The sequence below is a fragment of the Pleurodeles waltl genome, chromosome 5, assembly GCF_031143425.1.
Source record: "Pleurodeles waltl isolate 20211129_DDA chromosome 5, aPleWal1.hap1.20221129, whole genome shotgun sequence".
In the NCBI taxonomy this organism is placed as follows: Eukaryota; Metazoa; Chordata; class Amphibia; order Caudata; family Salamandridae; genus Pleurodeles; species Pleurodeles waltl.
Window position 1 is genome coordinate 1,748,891,703 of NC_090444.1, and position 24,220 is coordinate 1,748,915,922.

General features: G+C 43.9%; 1 protein-coding gene across 1 annotated transcript in view; it reads right to left on the reverse strand.

Moving 5' to 3' along the window:
* Positions 1-24,220, reverse strand: part of PKHD1 (PKHD1 ciliary IPT domain containing fibrocystin/polyductin) — a 1,684,711-nt gene that overhangs the window by 432,633 nt on the left and 1,227,858 nt on the right. Inside the window, exon 47 of the mRNA XM_069236642.1 lies at positions 5,714-5,957. Coding sequence (XP_069092743.1) covers positions 5,714-5,957 — 244 coding nt within the window. The remainder of the gene's footprint in view (positions 1-5,713; positions 5,958-24,220) is intronic.

Sequence of the window (24,220 nt, forward strand, 5' to 3'; positions counted from 1 at the left end):
GTTTTTGTTGCCTTGGCAACGCTTGCTTCACAGTTTTACTGCCAATTGGAACCGCTGGCTGACCTTAAATACGAGAAATCTTGGTATGCTGGTCTTTTATGCATTTCGTACGGGACCAGCAGCTTGTTCGGCCACACTGGGTGCCATCAATGTATTACGACTTTGCAAAGCGTCTTTATGCCTGTCTCGGATTCCCTTTCGTACATGCGAGTCGCGTTTATTGTGGGGCACTACCGTGGCGCTTTATACAATGGTTTTCTTTCTAGGAAGGGTGGTTATTTGAATTCACTTAATTACTTGAATTTTTTTAACACAGCTTTTTCAATGTGTTTATGGAGACTATTCTGGTATTCTTATCATACGCCTTTATTGTTCCATACTTTTTGGCTTTCCCTATTCTTTAGTTGCAATATGGTTATTTTTTATGGCGTTATTCCAAAAAATTATTTCATTAGATTTTAATAAGAATTAGGTTAATATTTCACTTTTTTAGGGTGATTATATTTACTATTGCCTCAGTATTAGAAGGCGCTTTTATTCTACTTTTTTCTCCATTTTCTGTCCTGTGTTTTATTTTTCTGTCTCTCTCAACACTTATTATTTTCCTTTTATTAGTACATTTACTTGGCTTTTCCCCTCCCTTTTTTTTTCTAATTTGTTTTTTTCCTGTATGTAGTTTACTTTTTTGGCCTCAGTTTCTTGCTGACATCCATGACCCAAAAATTACCAACATGAGAGGAGACACTAAGCACTACTTATTCATAAGGCATGACTTTTTTGATCTATATTAACATTGGACAATTAAGATACAGCGTTATTTTTAAAAAATCCTTCACTATATTTAGAATCAATATTTTTGGCTCCTTAGTATTGTTCTTGCTTACACTTTTACCATCTTTCCCCTCCTTCCTTAGTATCGTTTAGGACCAATAACACTGGTTTAAAATAAATAGCTGCCGGCTTTGCCTGTTTAGACAGTTATGTTTGTCTTCTTCCCTTTTTTCTTTTTACTTTTTCTTTTTCAATATGGATGTTATGTATACATACAAGTAACTTAATATATTTTGTTGCATTTGTCCCTTGCCCTTATAGTAATTTTAAGTGTTAGTGATGTCTTTAATTTGTTTTGTATATTTGTCTGAATTTTTTTATATATATATTCTTTGTATGGATTTTTTATGTATTTCTGTATATATATTTAGGTTATGTATGTTTCTTTATCACATATCAGCGCTGAAGAAGTCCTTTGGTAAGGAGGAAACGCGTTGGCTGTTTTGTTTTTATATTCAAGGAAACCCCAATAAGGAGAAGATGTTCTTTTGATGATACGGACTAACTGGACTTAATTGTTTTATTCTAAGTGGTGCACGTTCAAAATTTCTCTTATGGTATTAATCAGGTTAGATAGGCATTTTGCTCCGAAAGTATGCAGGGGCATAACAAGGTTCACATTTGTTCGAAGAAAACAACAGAAGTCGGAGTCAATTGATGAGTATGTCACTGAATTGAGGAAACTTCGTTCAGATTGTGCATTTGGCGTTTTATTGGAGGATCTGATACGGGATCAAGTAGTAATGCATGCTTTTAATCCAGCAATACAAGAGAGATAATGGATGAATGGAGATGCTTGTTTGAATGATGTGCTTGCAATTGTGTGTAAAGCTGAAACGTCTAGCAGATGTGCAAGTGCATTAAGAACTGAATTAAGAGAACCAAAGGAGACTGTGGCAAGAATATAAACTAACAAAGTACATAAATATGCTGGAAATAAAGGAGAAAGGGAAGAAAATGCCTGACAAATCTAACAAGTGCTATAAATGTGGAAGTACTGAACATATGCCGTTTGCGAAATCTTGTCCCGCCAAGAATGCAAAATCTAGCATGTGTGGAGTGGTGAGACACTATGCGAAGGTATGTAGGAAAAGTTTGAAGTCTATTAAGTGTGTGAGAGACAATGAGGGTATTAGCACTGATAAAGGCAGTAGTAGTAGTGAGGATAGTTGCTTAGAATTTTCTTCCGATTTAAGGATGAAAATGGTACTAAATATTAAGGATAAGTGTTTGATTGTGCAGAACAAGCCTGAATGTTGGATGAAAGTTGGAGGTGTCAGTGTTAAAATATATGCTTATTCTGGTTCACCATACACTATTATCAACAACGATATATGGAATACATGTTTTGTGAATAAGGTGGGGTCCAAATTGGTTACTCTGGATATTGATCCTGAAGGATATAGAGGTGAAAAAATTGATATTGTAGGGTGTAGTTGGTTTAAGATTGAGTTTGAAAACCATAGTGCTTATGGACAGTTGTACATTTCGAAAAAAGGTCCATCGGTGCTTGGGTGGAAAGACCAAAAGGAACTACATATCATACTTGATCCAAATAGTAAGAAGCAAGTAGTAGTTATGGACGATGGAGTTAAGTTAGGTGATGAGATGTTACAGAAATGTCCTAATGTATTCAAGAATGAAATTGGAAAGTAGAAAGGTTCTGAACACAACATTAGACTCAAGGTAGGGGCTATTTCAAAAATCCATAAAGCTAAAGGTGTACCTATTTCATTGAGAAATGAAGTCACAGCAGAATTGGAAAGATTGATAGCTGCAGGAATAATTGAGCAGGGAGAGGCCTCTGAATGGGTTTCTCCCATGGTAGTTGTGCATAAGAGTAATGGAAAGGTACGATTGTGCATTGATTTGTGCCTTGTGAATAACAATATTATTGTGGACCAATTTTCATTACCTAAGATAAATGAGATGATGTCTATGTTAAAGGGAGCTATGTATTTCTCAACAATTGACTTGTCTGCAGCATATCACCAGATACCATTGTCCAGTGATAGTAAGAAGTACAATGCCTTTTACACCACAAGGTTGCTATCAATTCAGAAGGATGCCTTTTGGTTTGGCATCAGCAGCAGCAGTTTTTCAGCGACTAATGCATCAGTTATTTGGGAAAGTTAAGGGCACAAATTTATTTCAAGACGACATACTTATTTTTGGAGAGAATAGAGAACAGCATGATAACAATTTAGAAGAAGTGTTAAGAATTCTGGCTACACATGGGTTGACTATAGAACATACTAAATGCACGTTTTCAAGGAGCTCGGTCACATATTTGGGTCACATAATCAACGGTGATGGAATCTCACCTAAGAAAACACTTATTGATGCTATTAAGTTGGCACCTACACCAACGTGTAAAGATGAAGTTAGGTCATTTGTTGGTTTGGCGGAGTTTTGTTCAAAATATATTCCGCAGTTTGCAGCCAGAACATACAATATAAGACAATTACTTAAAAGTAAAAACAAATTTGAATGGTCAGCCGAATGTGAAACGAATATTCAAGATGTTAAAGAATGTATTACCAAGGTAGCTTCTTTGAAATGTTTTGACCCTGAGGCACACTGCGTTATCACTACAGATGCCAGCAATAAGGGTTTGGGAGCAGTTCTAACACAAGTACAGGATGATGGAAAAAACAATGTTGTTGCTTATGCTTCATGATCCCTATCACCGACGGAAGAAAAATATTCTGTGTGTTTGGGCGACAAATCATTTTAAAGCATTTGTGTGGGGAAAAAAAATACTTCGAGGTGTGATCACAAACCTTTAATAAAGGTGTTAACAGCTGAAGGAACAATACATACTTCAGGCAGAGTAGCCAGATTAGCAGTTAGGCTTCAAGATTATAACTACAATGTAGAGTATATTCCAGGAAACAAAATGTGATTGTGGATTTTTTGTCGAGAATGCCAAAACAATTTGAAAACTGTGAGGATGAATTGTGGAATTCAGAAAAAGTGGCATATTTACATGATCCAGGTAAAAAAAATATTTCAAAACATTCATGGAAATTAGAGTATTCTAAATATAAGCAACTAACTGTACTAAAAAATAATTTTGAGAAAGGATAGAAAAAAGGTAGAAGTGGGAATATAGCCAGACCTTTTTAGGAAGTCAGAAATGAATTGAGTGTGCATGAGGATTTTTTGTGGAGAGGTGACAGAGTAATTCCTCCTAAAGGAATGAGAAAATCTGTAATGGATTTGTGTCATGAAGGACATTTTGGGATAGTCAGAACCAAGCGAGCTGTTAAAGCATCATTTTGGTGGCCGGGCATGGACATGGAAATTGAGAATTATGTTTGTGAGATATGCAAAACTGTTGACAAAACATTGGTAACTCTAAAGCCACCTATGGGTGCGTATAGACTATCTGAAGCACCATGGGGAAAAAGTAGCAATTAATATCATGGGACCAATTGGGAGAGAAAATAAGTACATTTTAGTGCTCATTGATATGTTCTTGAGATGGCCCATTATTAAGATTTTGGAGAAGGTGGACACCAATGAGATTTTGTTATTCTTAGACCAGATGTTTCAGTGTGAAGGTATACCTGCATGTTTGCTAAGTGACAATGGAGTACAATTCACGTCCCAAAAAGCCAAAGAATATTTTGAAAGGTTAGGAGTTGCACATAGAACTACTTCTTTGTACAATCCAAACAGCAATCGCATGGTTGAACGTTCTAACCGTGTCATAAAGAAGACTACACAGTAGGCAGTTCGTAACCATTACAATAGGGAAATGCAATTAGGAAAGATGGTGTGGCCATACAGAGTTACTACTTGTGAGGCTACTGGGTATTCTCCTTTTGTTTTAACAAGAGTTAGAAATCCTAGAACGAAATACACACCAGGATGGCTGTTCAAAACAAGCATTTTGGAATGGTCAGAGAGTTCTGTAAAAGAGAAACTTGAATCTGTCCAACAAAAAGAAAAAAATTGGTATGATAATAAACATGCTAATAGGGAATGTGATTTTACTATCAGACAGTGGGTGAGAGTAAGGAAACCTGGTAAGGTACCCAAAGAAGAAAGCACATTTTATGAACCTTTGGAAGTTGTTGAGATAATGCAGTAAAGCTGAGTGATGGAAGAGTGTGGCATTTAAAAAGAATTGCTAAGTGTCATGATCCTCCTGTGGAGAGCAAGCAAATATTTAACAAGCAATTTGTAATGGATGGTATTCTAGATAGTACTAAATCCAGCAAAGAGTTTATGGTTGATGCACAAAGTAAGTCTCAAACTGTTTGTGAGGAGATGAGAGATACCGTAGAAGTTAATAACATGGATTTACAAGAATGTGATTTTCTAAGGATGTACTAGAAGTGAAATCTAAGGATAAATGAAGTAAAAGAATCCAGAAGAAACAAACCTCCTGTATGGTTGAAAGATTATATATCGGAAAATTTTCCTTTATAATATGTGAAATTGAGTTACTATGTTTTAATTTATGATTATCACGTTTAATTGTAAAAAATATATATATTAAGGAAAGGGGATGTGTTATGTAGAACACTTAGGTTTAGTTATTATATGTATTAGGGTAGAATGTAGAATGTGAAAGGGGTGTGCGTAAGTTAGAATGCAGGAGAGGAAGAGCAGCGAGGAGCGAGTTGAGGAGAAGCAGGGCAAAGATGCTGCACATGCTGTACCAGTCTGCCTTTATTTATAATTGGAATAATCTTATGAACACTGGACCCTGTGAATTTCAATGTTTACTTAACACCTGCGCTAATTACAATTTTTTTGTAAAATGAATAAACACCTGCACTTATCTATACTTTTAAGCAAACAAGTTTTCCAGGCTCCATGCTCAATTAAATCAGATTCCAGTTCATTTAAATAAATTATTCATACTCACAAACCAATAGACATGCGATGGAGAATCACGTCTTTCCCACAAACGCTACCAATGGAGGTTCCATTAATGGCGTATTTCCGGCATGATGCCGGAAGCGTATCCATGGATGCAAGTAGATGGCTGCCTTCCTTTCCTGATACCGACCCATCAACATCGTCTAAAATGGCAGAATGTGGGAAAGGGAAAAGTGCCCGATTGGGTGAATTTATGAATTTCAGCTGCACGACCTCAACTCTAAAACCACCTAGGAAATAAAGAGAGAAGAAATTAGGAGCCTTGAGCTACATGTAGTTTAGAAGGAAAACTTATGGTGGACAGGCTTTGAGGAATTCAGGATGTGAAAAAGATATACCTTCTACAGCTTTCATTTGTTTAAAAAAAAAAATGTGTGTGGGTTTTTCTTGAGTTTTGTTTCCACTGTATTACTGTGTGACATACATACTTTACACACTGCCTCTATGTTAAGCCTGACTGATTTTGTGCCAAGCTACCAGAGGGTTAAGCACATGTTACTTTGGGGTTTGCTTGTGCTTTACCCTGGTAGAGATTGTGGTTGCTTGAGTAGGGTTTCATCCCCTTAACCTAGTAACCCAAATTTCAACAATGCGGTATCTAGATTTCCCTGTATGTAATGAATCATTGCCATTAACTATTGCTCACAACATTGATATTTAAAGTGCTAATGGCATGTCTGAAATCCCAGTGCTCTTCTATGCCTCAATACCACCGAAGAATCCACATTGCTCTAATATGAAAAGCATCACTGTCACACCATACCATATTCTGGGCTACCAGAGTATATGCCACTCTATGCCATATATTCACTGCGTCTGTATCCAAAACTCTTCTGCCATGACAGTATCCACAGTGTCCAGGTATCTCATTATCTACATTACTATGCCCTTATATGTACATCACCATTAAGGCACCCGTATGTGCTCCACTTTCTCAAATATCCCCATCCTATTTGCCCTAATCCAATGATCAGTCTATTCACATTTCATCCTTTCACAGCAGGATTTTTTTTTTTTAAATACATTCAATTATCATTGGCATGTTATTTCAAATGCTTAATTACATTCCTACCCACACTACTATTAAGTCTCTAGCTCTTTCTTCTTTGTTTAGCATTTGGTATAGTATTTGAATTATTTGTATTTCTTTAGTATTTGTTTCCATCATTCGATTTCTCTCCATGTTTTCCACTTCCCCTCTCCTTATGCTACCTTTTCGTAGTTCAATCATATCTTGGAGTGTCTTTTCATCTATTTTCCCCATAATTTCTTGTCTTTTCAAGAATGTCTTTCTCTTACCATTCTTTTACTTGCTAACACTAAGAGTATTTGTTGCTGCTGCAGCTCTGCAAGGCATGACCTTCGCTCAGGTGGGACTCCAAGTAATAATGACCAGGCAGCAATGTGACCTGGTCTCGTCTCACTATAACACTGAATACTCCCTTTGTTTGTATGTATCCTGGCCCAGAGCTGTTTGCTTTTGTTCAAGCAGGGAGGCCGATCAAGCCACCTGCACCTCTCCAAGCTGCCCAGCCAGCTCCAGAATAAAGCTTCCACATGGTGCTCACATGCATGTACTGAGCTATCAGTGTTAGGCCTGGCTGTCACTCTGGCTGTCCCAGCCCGATGTACTTTATCACACCTCCTGGATTCTCTTTATGAGCATCTGCAAGAACAGGGGTTAATGTGGCTCCCGCAAGAGCTATGAAGGCCTTCAGCCTAATGCTTTGTGAATCCACTTCCATTGCTTGTCCCCACACCAACTGGGTCCACTAAAAACTGTATGCGACTAGCCATAGGTGAAATAGAAACAAATTAAAGATGTGTAGGCTACAGCAGATTATTGTCAACTCACTTCATCATAATACTCACTAAATTAAAATATATGAAGAATGTTTCTGAACATTGTTTCCTCAAAGCCAAAGCTGAGTGCATCTGTGGTCAAATTACATCTTTGACTAACTCTGTTAGGTCTCTCACTACATTCGTTCAGACTTCACATCTGCAAAGTGTCATTTCATCCTAAGTGGCAAAATCAGGTCTATCCAAGTCCCCACATCTTTCTGGTGGCGGAACAAACCTGCAAATCATCATCTGTAGGTTACCACAATTACAGAATCTGTTTCCTGTTATTTCCCAAACATTCCAATAAATGTGCAGCCTACTCGCAATTGGCTCCTTCTGGAAATGAGCAAACACCAGCAGCCGCCTTTGTTAAAGGAACATCTGCTGAACATCTATTACAGACAGCGGCTCTAGGGTAATCAAAGATACTCCTGAAGATTTGTGCCTTGCTTTCTAGGCCAAGCATGGGGCTGGGCTTTGTGTTCTTGTTAGGCTCTTGGCAGGTCCCACAAGTGTGATGAACAGGGTGATTAGTGACTAGACAGATATATCTATCACTGTGCTGCCCCTTTTTTGATTCTATGAATACGAAGCAAATTCATTTAAGACCAATATGGAAACATTAAAGTATCAAGCAGTCCTAAATCATGAAAGGCAAAAACTACCAAGTCTCATTTTTAATAGAAATATATCTTGCAAATAAGTGAGCAAGAGAGTGGCCCAGCAATTGCGTTAGAGAAGGAACAAACAGGAAAACAAATAAATGTTGAAACTCTGATGAACTGACAGTGTTAGAAATTGAAGAGAGAGCGGATGGGGATAATGCATCACTTATTCACCATCCTGAAGCCATGATTGTAGCCTAATGGAAAGAGACTTTCACAGCGTAGTCATTTTGGCATTTGAACATGTCTAGAAAATGACAAAAGGAAAGCATCCCTCTAGCTTTAGAGACACCAGCCATTGTAGGCCAGAACCTGCGGGTCAGACAGTCTTGTAGCCTTGTCACCCTTGCCCTCACTCCACCTCAAATTCGTGGTCGTATGACCTGAAATATGACCCTAGATTTTGGAGAAAATTGCAATTAAAATCATGAGTTCAGGCCGACCAAGATGGAACATGTTCTAGATGCTCGGACCAAGTTATGCCCACTGCTCAAAGTATCTTAAATCCTGGTTTGCAGAGTGTTGTGAGAGCCCGCATTGAGGATCCATCAATCAGTAGCAGGTCTGAGGAAACTGTGGAGGTGTGATGTGAAGTCATGCGTCAACATCAAGGATGCTGTTGACAAGGAGCTTGTGATGCGAAGACCTGTGTCGAGATGCTGGGGTCCAAGGAGACTGCAGGCTGTGATGAAAGGTCCTACATTGCGCCTATTTATACCTGGCCACTTGCCAGGTATTATTTTTAATTTGCTAATACACACATTATACAAACCTTCACTAATGCTGTTTCTGGCAGAGACTCCTCACCTTTTAAATATGCCCCTAGCATCAAACCGGATCCCAGAAACATTTTATCAATGCTTTTGCGTGCCGGAAGGTGGCACCTGCGGAGGCACTAATGCCATTTCACTCTGGAAATGACGTGCTACACCTATAGAGGCACCACTCCCCTGTACTGACAGCAGTTGCTTTCAAGTCTGTCTATGGCCCCCAACTCTGAGATCGAGGCCCGCCTCCACCCCCAGGCACCTGCCTGCATCTCATCCGGTGGCCTAGAGGCCATCTGCTTCTGTCTTTGTCTTTTCTGCTTCTCCTCTTTTTAAATTCTTTTTCACTCTTTTTATCTGCTTGTTTGTTTTTTCTTCTCTCTTTTTGCACCGTTCACCGTGCTCTCTCCCTGCTGTTGCTGCAACTGCGGCCCACCCCCTCCCTGCGAAGCCATTTCCCACCCTCCCACCTCCCAACTGACCAGCACCCCTCTCCCCTTCTTAAAGATGGCGACTGAGCAGTGAAGGGTGAATCCACTGAGCATCGCGTCTGCTCACTCATTCCTGCCCAGCTCCACCTGCTGCTGCCTCTGCGTCCGATGTCCTCAAGAGCCTGCCAGCTCTGAGATCGAAGCCCGCCTCCACCCACAGGCACCTCATCCCTGATGGCCTAGTGGTCATCTGCTTCTGTCTATCTCTATCTTTTCTGCTTTTTCCTCTTTTTTTTCCTCTTTTTCCCTCTTTTGTCTGCTTGTTTGTTTTTCTCCTCTCTCTTTTTGCACCGTTCCCCGCACTCTCTCCCTGCGACTGCTGCCCCTGCGGCCCGGTCCCCTCCCTGCAAAGAGCTTTCCTGCCCACCTGCCTCCTAGCTGACCAGCACCTCTCTCCCCTTAATGGTGGACGATGTGTGGCTGCACAGTGGGTGTGCCACTGGTGCGCCTAAAGCAAACCCTTTTGGACCTGTCCGTTTCTGGATTGTGCCCATCGCCATGAACCCTGGTTCCCATTTCACCCATCGGTAAAACACTGAAGCTGTGCATGCCCTTAGCCCTAGAAGATCCTCAGCTTGCCACGTAGCTGACACGAAGAACACTCATGGACCATTCTCCTGCCGCTTTTGATCCCGCACTTGCCTCCACCCACCACACAACCCTGCACCAAGCCCAATCAGACACCTCAGGTGCATACTCCTCAACACCCGTTCCCTTGTCAAACACGAGTTTGGGACTGCCTTGATTCGATCGCCCCTTATGTCGCCTTCCTCACAGAGACCTGGATCACACCCATCTCATCTCCGGGCATCGCCACCACCATTCCCGTCGGCTACAAAACCCTCCACAAAGAATGAGCCAGTCAACCAGGAGGAGGCATTGCCATAGTTTACCGGAACACCCTCTGCCTGTTAACCACCAGCGATACACAGAATTTACAAACCACACTAGAACACCTACACTTCCAGATCCAGACAGACCCGAACACCTCCTTCTGTGACGCTCACATACAGACCACCTGGGTCCCAATCCCTGTTCAGTGAAACCATCACTGATCTTGTTGCCCCCCACGCACTCGCCTCCACCGACTACATCCTACTCCGTGACCTCAACTTCCACTTCGACAACCATGACGACTCATACACCACCACTCTCTTGGACAACCTTGCAACTCTTGGTCTCAAGCAACTAGTCAACCGTCCCACTCACACAGCTGGTCACACCCTCGAACCCGTCTTCTTGGCAGGAAACAACATCATCATCTCTCACACCTTCGAACACCGACCACCGATGCGTCCATTTCGCCTTCACAAAAACCACCACTCCCCCCCACTGGCAACTATGAACACGGACAAATCAGTACGCACCTTGCACCGCTGGATCACTGAATGCCCAACAGCATAGCCCCTCTCAGAAAACCCATACGAAAGCAAGCTGGTTCACAACAGAACTCCAAGAGTCTAAATGCACCTGCAGAAGACTGGAATGAAAGTGGAGAAACAGCAAAACTACTTCAGACCACAAAGCCTACAAAATCACAGTCACTACACACCACCAGCTCATCAGAGCCTCCAAGAAAGCTGCCATTCAAGAACGCATCAGCACCAACGCTCACAACAGCAAAGAGCTCTTCACCATAGCCAAGGAATTCACAAACTCCGGAACTGAAACCTCAGACACCCCCCCCCAGACCTCTGCGATGACCTAGCCACCTTTTTTCACCAGGACATATACAAAAGATTTAAGAACCAAAGTCCAAACCTTCTGACCCCCAGCAGCACCACGGACCCCACTCCGCACCAGATCCTGAACCATTGAGCCCCTATCATCACAGAAGACACCCGGAACCTCATGAAGTCCATCCACTCAGGGGCACCCTCAGACCCATGCCCACATCACATTTTCAACCTGGCCAGTGCCACCATTGCACCAGAGCTCTGCCGGACTATTAATCACTCCATCGAAACAGCCACCTTCCCATCCGACTCGAAGCACGCAAAAATCAGTCCACTCCTAAAGAATCACTCTGCCGACCAAAGGGACTTAAATAATTACAGACCCATCTCTCTACTTTCTTTTCCAGCCAATGTAACCAAAAAGGCCATCAACATGCAAATCACGAAGTGGCTCGAAGTAAACGAGGTCCTAAATCCCTCCCAGTCTGGATTCAGAAGCAACCATGGCACCAAAACAGCCCTCCTCGCAGCCACCAACAACATCCGTACCACACTGGGCACCGGAGACACGGCTGCCCTCATCCTCCTCGACCTCTCCACTGTGTTTAACACAGTCTCCCACTCCACCCTTTGCACCAGACTTCACAACGCCAGCATCCACGGTCAAGCACCATTGGAATGGATTCAATCCTTCCTCACCGGAGGAACCCAGAGTGTCAGACTCCCGCCGTTCACCTCAAAACCCAAAGAAACTTGCTGAAGAGTACCCCAGGGATCCTCGCTAAGCCCGACCCTCTTCAACATCTACATGGCCCGCTCACTAAAATCATCAGACAGCAAAGCCTAAACATCGTATCCTATGCCAACGATACCCAACTGATCCTCTCCTTGACCAATGACCCATCAACAGCCAAGAGAAATTTCCATGACTGAATGAAAGCAGTCGCTGCCTGGATGACAACCAGATACCTCAAACTCAACTCGGACGAGACAGACATCCTTGCAATCGGCTCCACTCCCTCTGCCTGAGACGCGTCCTGGTGGCCAACCGCCCTAGGAAATGTCCCCACTGACCACGCACACAACCTGGGCATCGTCCTGTACTCCACGCTCTATATGACCCACCGAGTCAACGCGGTCTCTTCGTCTTGCTTACACACCCTGCGCCTGCTGCGGAAGATTTTCAAGTGGTTCCCCACCGAGAGAAGGATGGTCACCCATGCACTTGTCAGCAGCACACTAGACTGCGGCAACACACTCTATGGCAGCATCACACAGAAGCTCCAAACAAGACTATCCAGAACGCAGCAGCCAGACTCATCCTGGACAACTCCTGCCACAGCCACATCGCCGCCCACCTCAGTGATCATCACTGGCTTCCGGTCAACAAACGCATCACTTACAAGCTGCTGACACATACCTACAAGGCACTGAATATCATAGGACCGGCCTACTTCAACCACCAGCTGACCTTCTATACCCCCACCAGGCAGCGCTGATCATCCCAATTCACCCTTGCCGCCATCCCCAGAATCAGGAAGAGAACAGCCAGAGGCAGATCCTTCTCTTATCTCGCAGCCCAGACATGGAACACGGTCCCACTCAACCTCAGACAGGCCACCTTGCTGTAGCAGTTCAGAAAGAATCTCAAGACCTGGCTTTTCAAGTGAGCAATATGCCCGCAAAAACGCCTTGAGACCCCACAGGTGATTAAGTCGTGCCTTACAAGTGTCTGATTGATTGACTGACACTGAACCCCCAAAGGAAATTGGTAGACATTGAGCAGATTCACAGACTTGGGCTCTTTTTAAGTGTAGAGTGAAACCACAGAATTGGGGGATGGGAGGGTTGGTGAGGAACCTGCTGTTAGATTGAGTCTCTGCTAAAAAGAGTTACCAAAGGTAAGTAACTTGTGCTTCTGATAAAGACTTCTAGCCACATATTCCTCACCTTTTGAATAGATACCAGTACAGTACCCAAGGTGGAGGAGGATTGTGGATGGACTCAAACCCGGACCTCCTGCAGAACTAAGCAGCCATAGTGCATTTTTTTGTGGACTTGGCTATCTAGACAAAAGTGCTCCATGAACGTAAGGAAGGACACCAACATAGCTGTCTGACAAATGTCTAGGACAGGGGCTCCATGATATAACACTGTGGTAGCAGCTTTGACCCTGATGGATTGGGCATGCAGTCTGTCTAGAGGCCGCTTCTTTGCTAGTGCAAGCAGATCTTAATGCAGAGTATGATCCAGTGTGGGATGGTATACTTCTGCAAAGCCTTTCCTTTTATCACTCTGGAGAGCCCCACAAAGAGCTGATCATCCACCAGGTGGTCTTTGGTGCGATTGATGTAGAAACTGAGCACTCTCTTTGGGTCGAAGTAATGGAGCCTCTCCTTCTCCTTAGAGGAGTGAGGTGAAGCATAGAACTCTGGCAGAGAAATGGATTCACCGATGTGGAACAGCATCACAACTTTTGAGAGAAAGGATCCCCAAGTACCCAGAACCAGCTTGTCTTGAAAGAAGGTGGTGTATGGTAGATAATCACACAAAGCCTGAAGCTCATTAATATGCAATGCAGAAGTGAAGGCAATTAGGAATACAGTTTTGATGGTGAGAAACCGGAAACGGACAGCTGTGGAGCAGTTTGAATGGAGTACACACCAGATATACAAGGACAAGATTGAGGTCCCATTTGGACATCACAAACGGAGATGGGGGAAACATATGTTGCAGCGCTTTCAATAAATGCATCACAACATGTGCTTTTTAGAAAGATGGCTGATCAGGCAACCTTTGGAAGGCCAAGAAGGCCAAAAGATAACTTTCAATTGTGCCCAGAGCATGGCCTTGCAAGGCGAGAGTCAGAAAAAATAATAAAACATCAGACAATTTGGCCTGGAGGATGTCAATCTGGTGAGCACCATACCAAACCACAAATGTGTCTCAACAACAGGCACATTCAGTTTTTGTCAAGCGATGCCATCAACCACCTCTGGAGGAAGGTGTAAGCTGTTGCTGCTCAATCTCCTCACATAAAGATTGAGGTTGCAGTGGCCGATGTGTAGAACCTGACTATTCTGCTGCAACAGCAAATCGTTGGTAGAGGCAGCTTGATCAGAGGGCAGAAACTAAAGCCCAGGAGTTTGGGATACCAGACCCTCTGTACCCAGTCCCGAGCCACTAGGATGACTTTGGCCGGTCTGTCCTAATGTTATTGAGAACTCAGGTCAGGAATGGTATCAGCAGAAAGGCATCCTGTAGTCCTGAGTTCCACTCGAGGCAGAACCTCTCATAGAGAGAGAGATGCCTGGGTAACTCCAACTCACAGAAGTGATAACATGTTTGGTCTTAGCAGTGGTGTATCAGATCGTGCATTCCCACCGGATGTAGCTGCAACTTGTGATCTGCTATCCGCTAAAGGCTGAGCTCTCCCTCCCTCACATCCAATGATCCTACCTGGTGGTTCAGCACCAGGAATATTCCTTGGTGTCCTTCCACTGGCACAAGGCATCCTGGCACAGTGTCTGCGACCTCACCCCATCCTGTTTGTTGCAGTACCACATGGCAGTTTTGTTGTCTGTGAGTACCTGAACCAGCCTCCCCTTGATGGATGGTAGGAAGGCTTTGAGCACCAAATCTCCACCTTTGCCAGATGGCCACCCCCAATCCAGAACTGATGCATCAGTCATCACTGTCAGCTCTTGGTGGGAAAGGGAGAATGGTCTACAGCTGACACAATTGTGGTCCAGCAGCCACCACTTCAAATATTTTGTAGTCTCCTCTCAAATTTGGACATTGTTGGGGAGGTTCCCTTGATGTTTTGCCCAACTGGATTTCAGATCTCACTTCACAGCTTGCATATGCAGTAGGATGCATAGGACCAAAAGTTCCAGAAGCCTCAGAGTCGACTTCACTGAAATCCAGGACTCAGGGTGAACGATCAGGATCATAACCTGAATGTCCTGGACTCTTTTTCCCAGGAAAAAGGCACAAAATCAAACCATGTCCCGAATGGCTCCAATGAAGGGGAGCATATGAGAAGGAGTCAGGTGTGACTTTCGAACGTTGCTAGTGAACTCCAAAGATGATAGGAGGTTTACTATAGTCTGGAGGTGGTTAATGACTGCCTCAAGCAAGCCCACTTCAACAGTCAGTCGTTGAGGTATGGGAAGACTGACCTTCAAAGGTGCACTACTACCACTGCCATCAGTTTCATGAACACCTGAGGGATGCTGATGAGACCAAAGGGGAGCACAGTGAACTGAAAATGTTCCTCTCCCACCATGAACCTCAGGTAGCTCCAATGGGCTGACAGGATGGGATAATGGAAGTAGGCATCCTGTAAGACCAACTAAACCTTCCTGTCTCCAGTGTTGAGAGCGGGCAGACAAGACCTGAACCAGTGTGAGCATTCTGAATTTCTCCTTTTGGACGAAGAGATTGATTGGGCGCATATCTAGAATGGGCCAAGGACCTCTGTCATTCTTGGGCACCAGAAAGTAAAGGCAATAATACACACATACTACCTGTGATACAGGTACCCTCTCAATAGCCCATATGGCTAATAGGACTAGCACTTCATGCTGCAAAATGAAGACCTGACCCTTCTTCAGCCATTGGGTACATGGTGGACGTGTGTGATCAAAGGAAGGGTAAGGTGTATCCATTGTGAACAATCTGGAGGGCCTGCCTTTCTAACATGATTGATTACTAACCTGGGTAAAATGGGTGGGTCCTGCCTCTCACCTAGTGGCTTTGACCCTGAGAACATACACTAAAGGGGTTTGGTGGGTAGGGATTGGTGACTGAGTGGCATGCTCATCTTGGCTGCAGGAGCGAGTGGTACCACAGCCTCTCCTGCAAAATGGCTGGGCTCTCTGCTGATGGGGGACACGCTGGTGGAAGAGAATGCCTCTGCCAAAGCCACAAAAGGAACACTGGAAGTGTTGCTGGTGAGGCTAAGTACAAAGCCAGAGAGAGCGAGCAGTAGCCTTACCCTTTTTAAAACATTCAATGGCCAATTCAGCCTTGTCTCCAAACAAGCAAGTCCAATTGAATGGCATGTCCATTAGGAAATGACTAGACGATGCCTGAGAACCCAGTGGATCGTAGCCACTAATGCTTATGGCCTGCCCAATAGAGTCGGTGGTGTCCAGGCGTCCAACGAATAGTGAACTTGGCTGCATTATGACCATCCCGAGTGGTCTGTCAAAGAACAGGGTGCAGGTCTTCTGGAACACCTGGCAGGACTTGTGCCACTGAGTTCCAAAGGGCATGAGTATAACCACCCTGTAAACAGGATCAGGGGACACTGACTGACCTCAGAGCCAAACTGGCAGAAGAGAACAATCATTTTCCAAACATCTCTACTCTCTTAGATTCCCTGGAAGGGAAAGTGGTAGGGAAATTGTTAGAGTTGGTCCAGCTAGTGGAAGGTTGCGCTACAAGACTCTTTGGAGAGGTGTGTAGAGAGAGAAAGGCAGGATTGTCAAGGAAGGCCTGTGGTGCTTGGAAATTTGTTGGGTAACTGGACAGCCAATACAGAGTTTAGCTAAGGTATCCGTTGAGGCCTCGTTGAAAGGGAGGAGAGGCTCAGAGGCAGTCTGGCCAGGTTGCAGGATCTCAGTCAGCACTTTCAGAAAGATGAAGATCTAGGTCTTCAGCCACTGTATCCATGACCATGGCTGGGCCAGGAGGCAGGACGAGGGCAGTTTGCAGGAAAGTATCTAGCCCACTAGCCTCTTGCAAGTCTTCAATCCAATTATAATCTGCATAGGGCTGAATGCACTCATCACCCTGGCCATAGTCATTATCATAGTCTGTGCCAAAGAAGTAACACAATGAATGTTGTCTACCTTGACGTAAAGCAAGTGTTGAAACCCCAGTCCGATTTGGCAGTGACATTTGTCACTTGCCGGCATCGGAGAGGACAATAGAGGCATCTGTCTGGCAAGTGAAGTCAAAATCAACGTCAACATACTCGTGTCTGGTATGGGCAGTGTCAGTACTGGAGCACAGGGCAGAAGCTGGTCAGAGGGTCCCACTATAGGCAGAGGCCTCTCGACTCTGTGGTGCCTGAAGGCATGCCAGAGGGAGGTGGGCAGGGATCCAAAGATCCTAAGCATAGCCATGAGTAACTCATCAAACTGGCACAGTGTCACTGAGGACCCCAGAAACTCGAGTTGTACTGGAACCAGCTACAGTTTTGGCTCTTAAATTGGCTAACTTCAGTAGCAGGACTGGGACTGTTTTCATCACTCATGCATTAATCAGGTGAGAGGGAATGGTGAGAAGGAGAGGAATGCTGCTTTGACTCTTTATGTTTTTATGCTTACCTGAGGACTTGGAGCGCGAGGAAGACTGGCCTCTAGAACAGCTTTGTCAACTCTGGGAGTGGGATATGGATCAGACCTCTGACTTGAAGCACGACTTCGAGTGGTCCTAACTCTGCATCTTATTGTGCTCGTGACAAAGTTTCACCTCATGTTCCCGGATGGCCTTTGGATTTATTGTAGGGGTGGGTGAAGAATTCCATTCCGCAGGTAGAGTTGGCGAAGTTTTTCCCACTCCAAGGGAAACTCCACAAAGCAATGCAGCGTTTTTTTCTCTCACACGGATAGCTAATGTTAAGATGGCAAGCGAGCAAAATTGCTATGTTGGTGAGTGCGAGATTTCTGAATTTGGGCAGTTGTGGCAGGTTGCTACCGCCTGCACTGAGAAAGCTGCTGCTCGCATTGAGAAAGCTGTGGCTCAAGTAGAAAATCTACTCAAGCCACAGAAAGAAGGTAGCACCCTCTGGTGCTCTGCGTGATGCCGCAAACTCTGCCCAGGCCTAATTTATTGGCAAACAGTCCGTGCAGGTCTTGGAGTTGTGATTCTACCCCAGGCACCAGAGGCAAATCTGGCAGAGATCTTCCACAGACAGTCCTTGCAGGGTTAAAACCTATCATCTTAGGAGGTGAAATTTAGAATAAGTTCACAAGAAAGTGGTCTCTGAGAGAAGAGAGAAGCATGAGATCCACTTCTCGGGGTGTGGATAGAAAGGAACTGATGTTGGTGCACCCTCATTTCTTGAGCAAAACAGAATCAGTGTAGAGCTGCAAAGCGCCACCTTACGGCATGCAGAAGCATTGCTGAAATGTTTCCAGATCCAGTCCGATGCCTTGAAAATATTTAAAGGTGAGGAATTTGCAGCTAGAAGTCTCTATCAGACGTTCTAGGCTTTTTCATCATAAGTACAAAAAAGCACAGTGAGTTTATATGACTTTATGGCAACCATGAAGAAACTCACACTTCTTCTGTGCTAATTCACTGTACACTGTACACATTAAGACACAAGTAGAGTTTGGGCCTGATTTTGAGTATTGATAACAGGGTTCTCTATTGCAAGCATGGCACAGTACCTTGCCTGCCAAACCCTCAGCCTGTCCACCTCATTTAGAGGTAGGGAGACATTAGGTATTCTCTCAACAGAGTCCCCGTTGGCTCTGTTGACAGAATACTTCCTCCAATGGTCTGACAGAATAGGAGCTGCCGGGGGAGGACATTGAACTGGCTGCCTGATTTAGAGTGGACGATGTATACCATTTTGTTCCTGTCCATTACCACTAGGAAAAATCACTGAGAATAGGACATCTTGTTGTATTTTATTTTCTCAAATTAGTGCATATCTACTGTAGACACCTGGAGAATGGAGCCTTACACAGGACACATTGCAACGTTCATTAAGAGTAATCAGGTACTGTAGCAATTTTACAGGTACAGTAGTATCTAGATTGCTAGGTGCAATTTGCACATATGATTGTTTAGGGAATGTAAAACATACAGCAGATTGATTGGGAGTTGAATCCAAATTCTTGAAGCTTAACAGGAAAATGCCTGTTTGAGTGTCTTGCCTTTTAGGTTTTGGGATCTCCAGCAGGAGGCAGGATTTACCTATAATGTTCCCCTCACTTCCTGAGGTGCATGACTTGCTTTTCAAGATTTGGGGAGGTCAAGATGGAGTGTTTATGTGTGATTAAACATCACTTAAACTCAATTCTGGCTTTGTTGGGAAACCAATGCATTTCTTTTTTAATTGGGTTTATGTGGGATGATCTTTTTGCCTCTATGACAAGGCAGCCACCAAATGGTCAATGTCTCTGAGAGATGTAGGAAATTGGGTTACTGGTTGAGGGGGGTGAAACCCTACTCAAGCAGCAACTATAACTCTTGTCAGAGTGAAACACAAGCAAACCAGAAATTAACCTTTCCTCATCCCTCTGGTAGCTTGGCACAAATGCAATCAAGCTTAATTTAGAGGCAATGAGTAAAGTATTTATGATGTACTTAAAACAGTAGTAAAGAGACAACACGACATAAGAAGATTCCCACACCAACTAAGAAAAATAGTGTACAATTTAATAAATTATTCAATACTGAAATGACTGAAATCCAATCAGTAGAACTGGAGATATTCAATTTTAAAGACTTAAGGTAAGTACTACGCCTAAAAATACAAATCACCACTCACCTCTCTTTGGGCATGAGAGACCGGGTGAAAATTACAACTTCAGGTCGACTACGATGGAGTACGGTCCAGACACAGGAAACGGAGTCCAGTTCAGGTTGGAGGGGGCCATGGGGTGCAAAAAAAGCATAACGGGTGGTCGTCACTGTAGCGCGATGATCCTTTGAGGCATCGCAGACGGTCATTGCTACAGATTTATTTCATCAGTCATGGCAGGCTGTTGATACATGAAGAGCAGATCTCATGTTCGCTGGTTGTCTCTGGTGGTCTCTGTAGCACAAAGAGTCAGGTTTCACTTGAGCTTCGCATAGCTATTTGGCGTAGTTGGCAAGACCTGGACACAAACAGCCCTATATGTAGTCTTGAAGAGCCAAAGGCTTCAGGATTTCTCCTTTGCTTGGAGAAGGAACTCAATGGAAGCCACAAAAGGGCACCTCTTGGAGCTAAGGAACTTATTCCATCCGAGGCAGGCAGGGCTCAGGCAAGTCCAGTTGCAGGTCCATTTGCAGGTCCTGGCAGCAGGACAGCTGGGTACATGAGGGGAGGCCTCTGGAGCCTGTTATGTTCCTGTAACTCAGAGCAGGAAGTCAGTCAGCTGACCCTTGGAGTCATTTCAGCCTGAGATGAAGGATGCCGGTACAGTCTTCCATCTCAGTGAGTAGGGCAGGCCTCAAGCAGCAGTGCAGCAGGGCGTACTTCTTCTGTAGTATCCACAGGTCTAGGAGTGTACTGAAGAGTGGGGTGTGAGGGTCAGCTTTGAAGCTGAAGTCCTGGAGCTCCTGGAGGTTTTCACCCTCAGAGGTGTTTGGCATTTCCTGCCTCCCTTCCCATGCCCAACTTGTCTGGGGACATAATAGACTGGTTTGAAACCCTTTGGTAGTGTGCTGAGGCCTTTGTGATGTGCAAGTGTGGCAAGTGGCAGCTCGCCCCTCCCCCTTCAAGTCAGAGATGGCCCATCCTGCAAACTTCTATTCTCCATTTGTCTTACTCTCTGGGAGCAAGAGACAAAGAACAACTGCCAGCTACACCTAGTCATGTGACCCAGCATACAGGCTGCTGGCACCAAATGATTGGGACAAGAAAATGGCAACTTTCTAAAAGTGCCATTTGCAGAATGGTGACTTAAATCCAACTTTACTAGTGAAGAGGTTTTAAATAACAATTAGTTAGAGACCAAGCGCGACATTCCTACTTGCTCTCAACTGAAAGTTATCACTTGTTGAGTGTTTAAGGTAACCCAATATCATCCTCTAGGAGAGGTAGGCCTTGCAGTAAAGCAAAACAAATTTAAGATTTTTTCACTACCAGGACCTGTCAAAAGTTAAAAGTAAAAGTCCAGCCTTTTTAATACACTGCACCAGGCACTATGGGCTATTTATGATCTAACTTAGTGGTTACATATGCATTAAAAAGAAAGATTTAGGCATGGCAGAAGGCTTATGTTACCAGATGAAAATTCAAGATTGAAACTGTGCATACAGGCTACAATGGCAGGACTGAGACAGGCTTAAAAGGCTACTTAAGTGGATGGCAGAATGAGCGCTGCAGGTCCACTAGAGGCATTTAAGATACAGGCCCTGGATACATTTAGTAACCCTTTTAGTAAAGTAACTTTGTTACAATTAGGTATAAGCGAATTTCGCCATGTTTAAAGGAGAGAGCACACAGAGCTTAGCACTGGTTAGCAGTGGTAAAGTGTGCAGAGTCCCAAAAGCCAACAAAACTGGTTCAGAAAACAGGAGCATGAAGGCAAAAAGTTTGAGGGTGGACCCTCAGAAAGGGCCAGGTCCACAAAGGGACACTAGAGCAGATGCTGGGGAATCGAAAAGTAGGGTCTTCCCTTCATGAAGGCGTGAGAGAACTAGGGACTGCACTGCTATTTAAAGTATGTAAAAGGGTTGCATACATTTAGTATATTTAGTTGGAATAATTTGACTGAATATGTTTTTGCAGCATTTGCAATGTGACGTACCATCTTGAGATTTTGGTCCATAGTGTAACTAAACAGTTGAGCAGATGGGACCAGTCTGTGGGTGATGCTGGGTGTGAAAGTTGTAAAAGCCATTTCTGGACTTAATGCTGTATTTCCTGAAGTACAGGTGAACAAATTTGTTTATAGCTGGATTTAGTTAAACAAAGAAGGAATTCACATCCAATTCATCAGATTTGTTTAGGAAGTTTTTCGGGGTTGTAATTCTCACATGGATAGAAACTTTAAGATACTGTTACTGTATAAGTGTATAAGAATTTCTTTGTCCTGGAGCATTGACTAACAGGTTGTATGTATAAACTGAATAGGGAGGTGGAGATGATTGAGCCTCCAGATACACCACACTTTATTAGAAGATGGAGGAAATTGGATTATTAGTATGTGGGGGTAGTCACCCTCAACTAGTAATAATACCACAATCACTAATAAGGTCCAGTCAGGTCTCAATAAATTAATCCTTGCTCAACCCTTACTAGCTTGGCAACAAGCACTCAGGCTTGACTTAGGAGACAGGTATGTGTGAAGCATTTATATTCGCCAAAACAGTACATACGTACACAACACAACACAATAAATATCCAACACCAATTTATAAAAATAGAGAAAAACAACAAAAATCCAATGTAGGGAACTAGAGATATGAATTTCTATAGATTAAATTAATAAATGTGCATTCTGGAGCCAAAAAGCTTAAAGCCCCACTCGCAGCCATCTGGTCACACTGGACTGGACAAAGTCAAAGTTTTAGGCCAACCGTGATGGAGCATGTGTTGAATAGGCTGGGTGCTAGGTCCGGTCAAAAGTTTACCTTGACACTTAGGGCCTGATTTAGATCTTGGCGGAGGGGAATTCTCTGCCACAAACATGACGGATATCCTATGCTCTGTATTACGATCCCATTATGTCCGATGGGGATCGTAGTACGGTGGATGGTATATCAGTGTGATTTGTTACAGTGCATGTCATCCACCCAGATCTAAATCAGGCCCTTAGTCTTGTTCTTGGAGCTTATCTCTTGACGTTTATCCTCGGGTTCCTCGGATCCGGAGTTTGCTTCACAATGGTGGCTTACTGCAGCGCGATGCCTCAGTGAGCCCCTGGAAGACTTGGTCCTCAGCATAGACAGTGAGGAGCTCTGTATCTTACAGTGGGACAGACCAGCGTGGTCAGGCCAAATCGCGGCTTCACGTCGGCAGCTTGACTCTCAACAATGAGCCAGTCTCCTCCTGTAGCTTTTTAGTAAAACTTTGTACGTTTCCAAAATCAGATCCTCTTTCTATTAGTTTCCTTTGGGGAGAAAAGTGTCCAGCAGCACCAGCCAAGGGCTAAGAAGATCTGGATTGCCTAGGGCTCAATCTCCCGCAATGCACCAGAACAGTCCAGGAAAAATCCAGCTACCACAGGCCAGCTGTGATGATTATCTCTTTGGGTTTTAAAGTGATTTCGTCCAGCACTTTTGCACCTCGGCCTGCTCCGGGAGGCCACCCTTTTTACTTTTAGTCAGGCAAAGCCCTTTCTCTGTGGGGCCTTGAGAGTGCAGCAGGTCAGGTCCTTCTAAGTGCAAGACTTCTGTGGTGCAGTCCAAGGGTCCAGCATGGCAGTCCTTCTGATGTTCCAGGCAGTAATCTGATGAGCTCCTGCTGCTCTACCATATTCATCCTCATTGTGGCTGGCAGAAGTGGTAGTGAGAGAACACTCCAGCCAGTAGGGGTAAAGTTACCTAAATCAAAATGGAGAAATTCTCTCCTTGAAGTGTGTGTCTGTGCAACTCAGCCTAGAGGTGTGTCTAACATCTTACTGCACTCCCCTTCCAGTTCCTCTCCTAATCTAATTAGGGAAGCTCCCTTCCGGATAGGAATCAAGGAAAGGGGAGCTGGCTTGGGTCCTGTGACACCTTTTCTACTTTCTTTAAAGTCCAGCTTATCTCCCCAGCCCCCTTCCTCTTCCTGGCTTCCCCAGGAAGCATATCTCCTCCCACCAAATGGCTGTATTTTTTCAACCCCGCTCCTCTTCACTCCTACTCAGGGAGCAGCTTGGTCAGGCTGTAAAAGGCTGACCAATCAGAAGAAGCTGCTATAGAGCTACTTTAAGTAACTTCAGGATAGTAAGTTCTAAAACTACTTTCCTGTAATAGTTATGATAAATCCAACCTTGGCAAGTTGGTGCATTGTTGCATTGTTGCATTGTAACCATTATTTTCATATTTGAATGATATTTCTAGCGTGTTCATCAAAGGTTAGACTTGATTAAGTTTACTAAAACCTTCTCATGTTAGCCTATGGAGATAGCTGCACAAATAAGGAAAATGGCTTTGGCTGTTTTTCCTTACCAGGGCATATAAAACATATTTTACATTGTCCCTGCTTTTTATAACAAGGCAACCTACCTTTAGGGCACCTAGGGCCCTTAGGGGTGACGTGTAAGTTACAAAAAGGTAGAATTGGACATTGTAAGTACATTTAATTCCAAAGTCAAATTTGGGTATAGGTTTATTTTTTTAAACTAGGTTGCAAAGTGGGCCTGGTTTAAAATGACACCATCCACCAC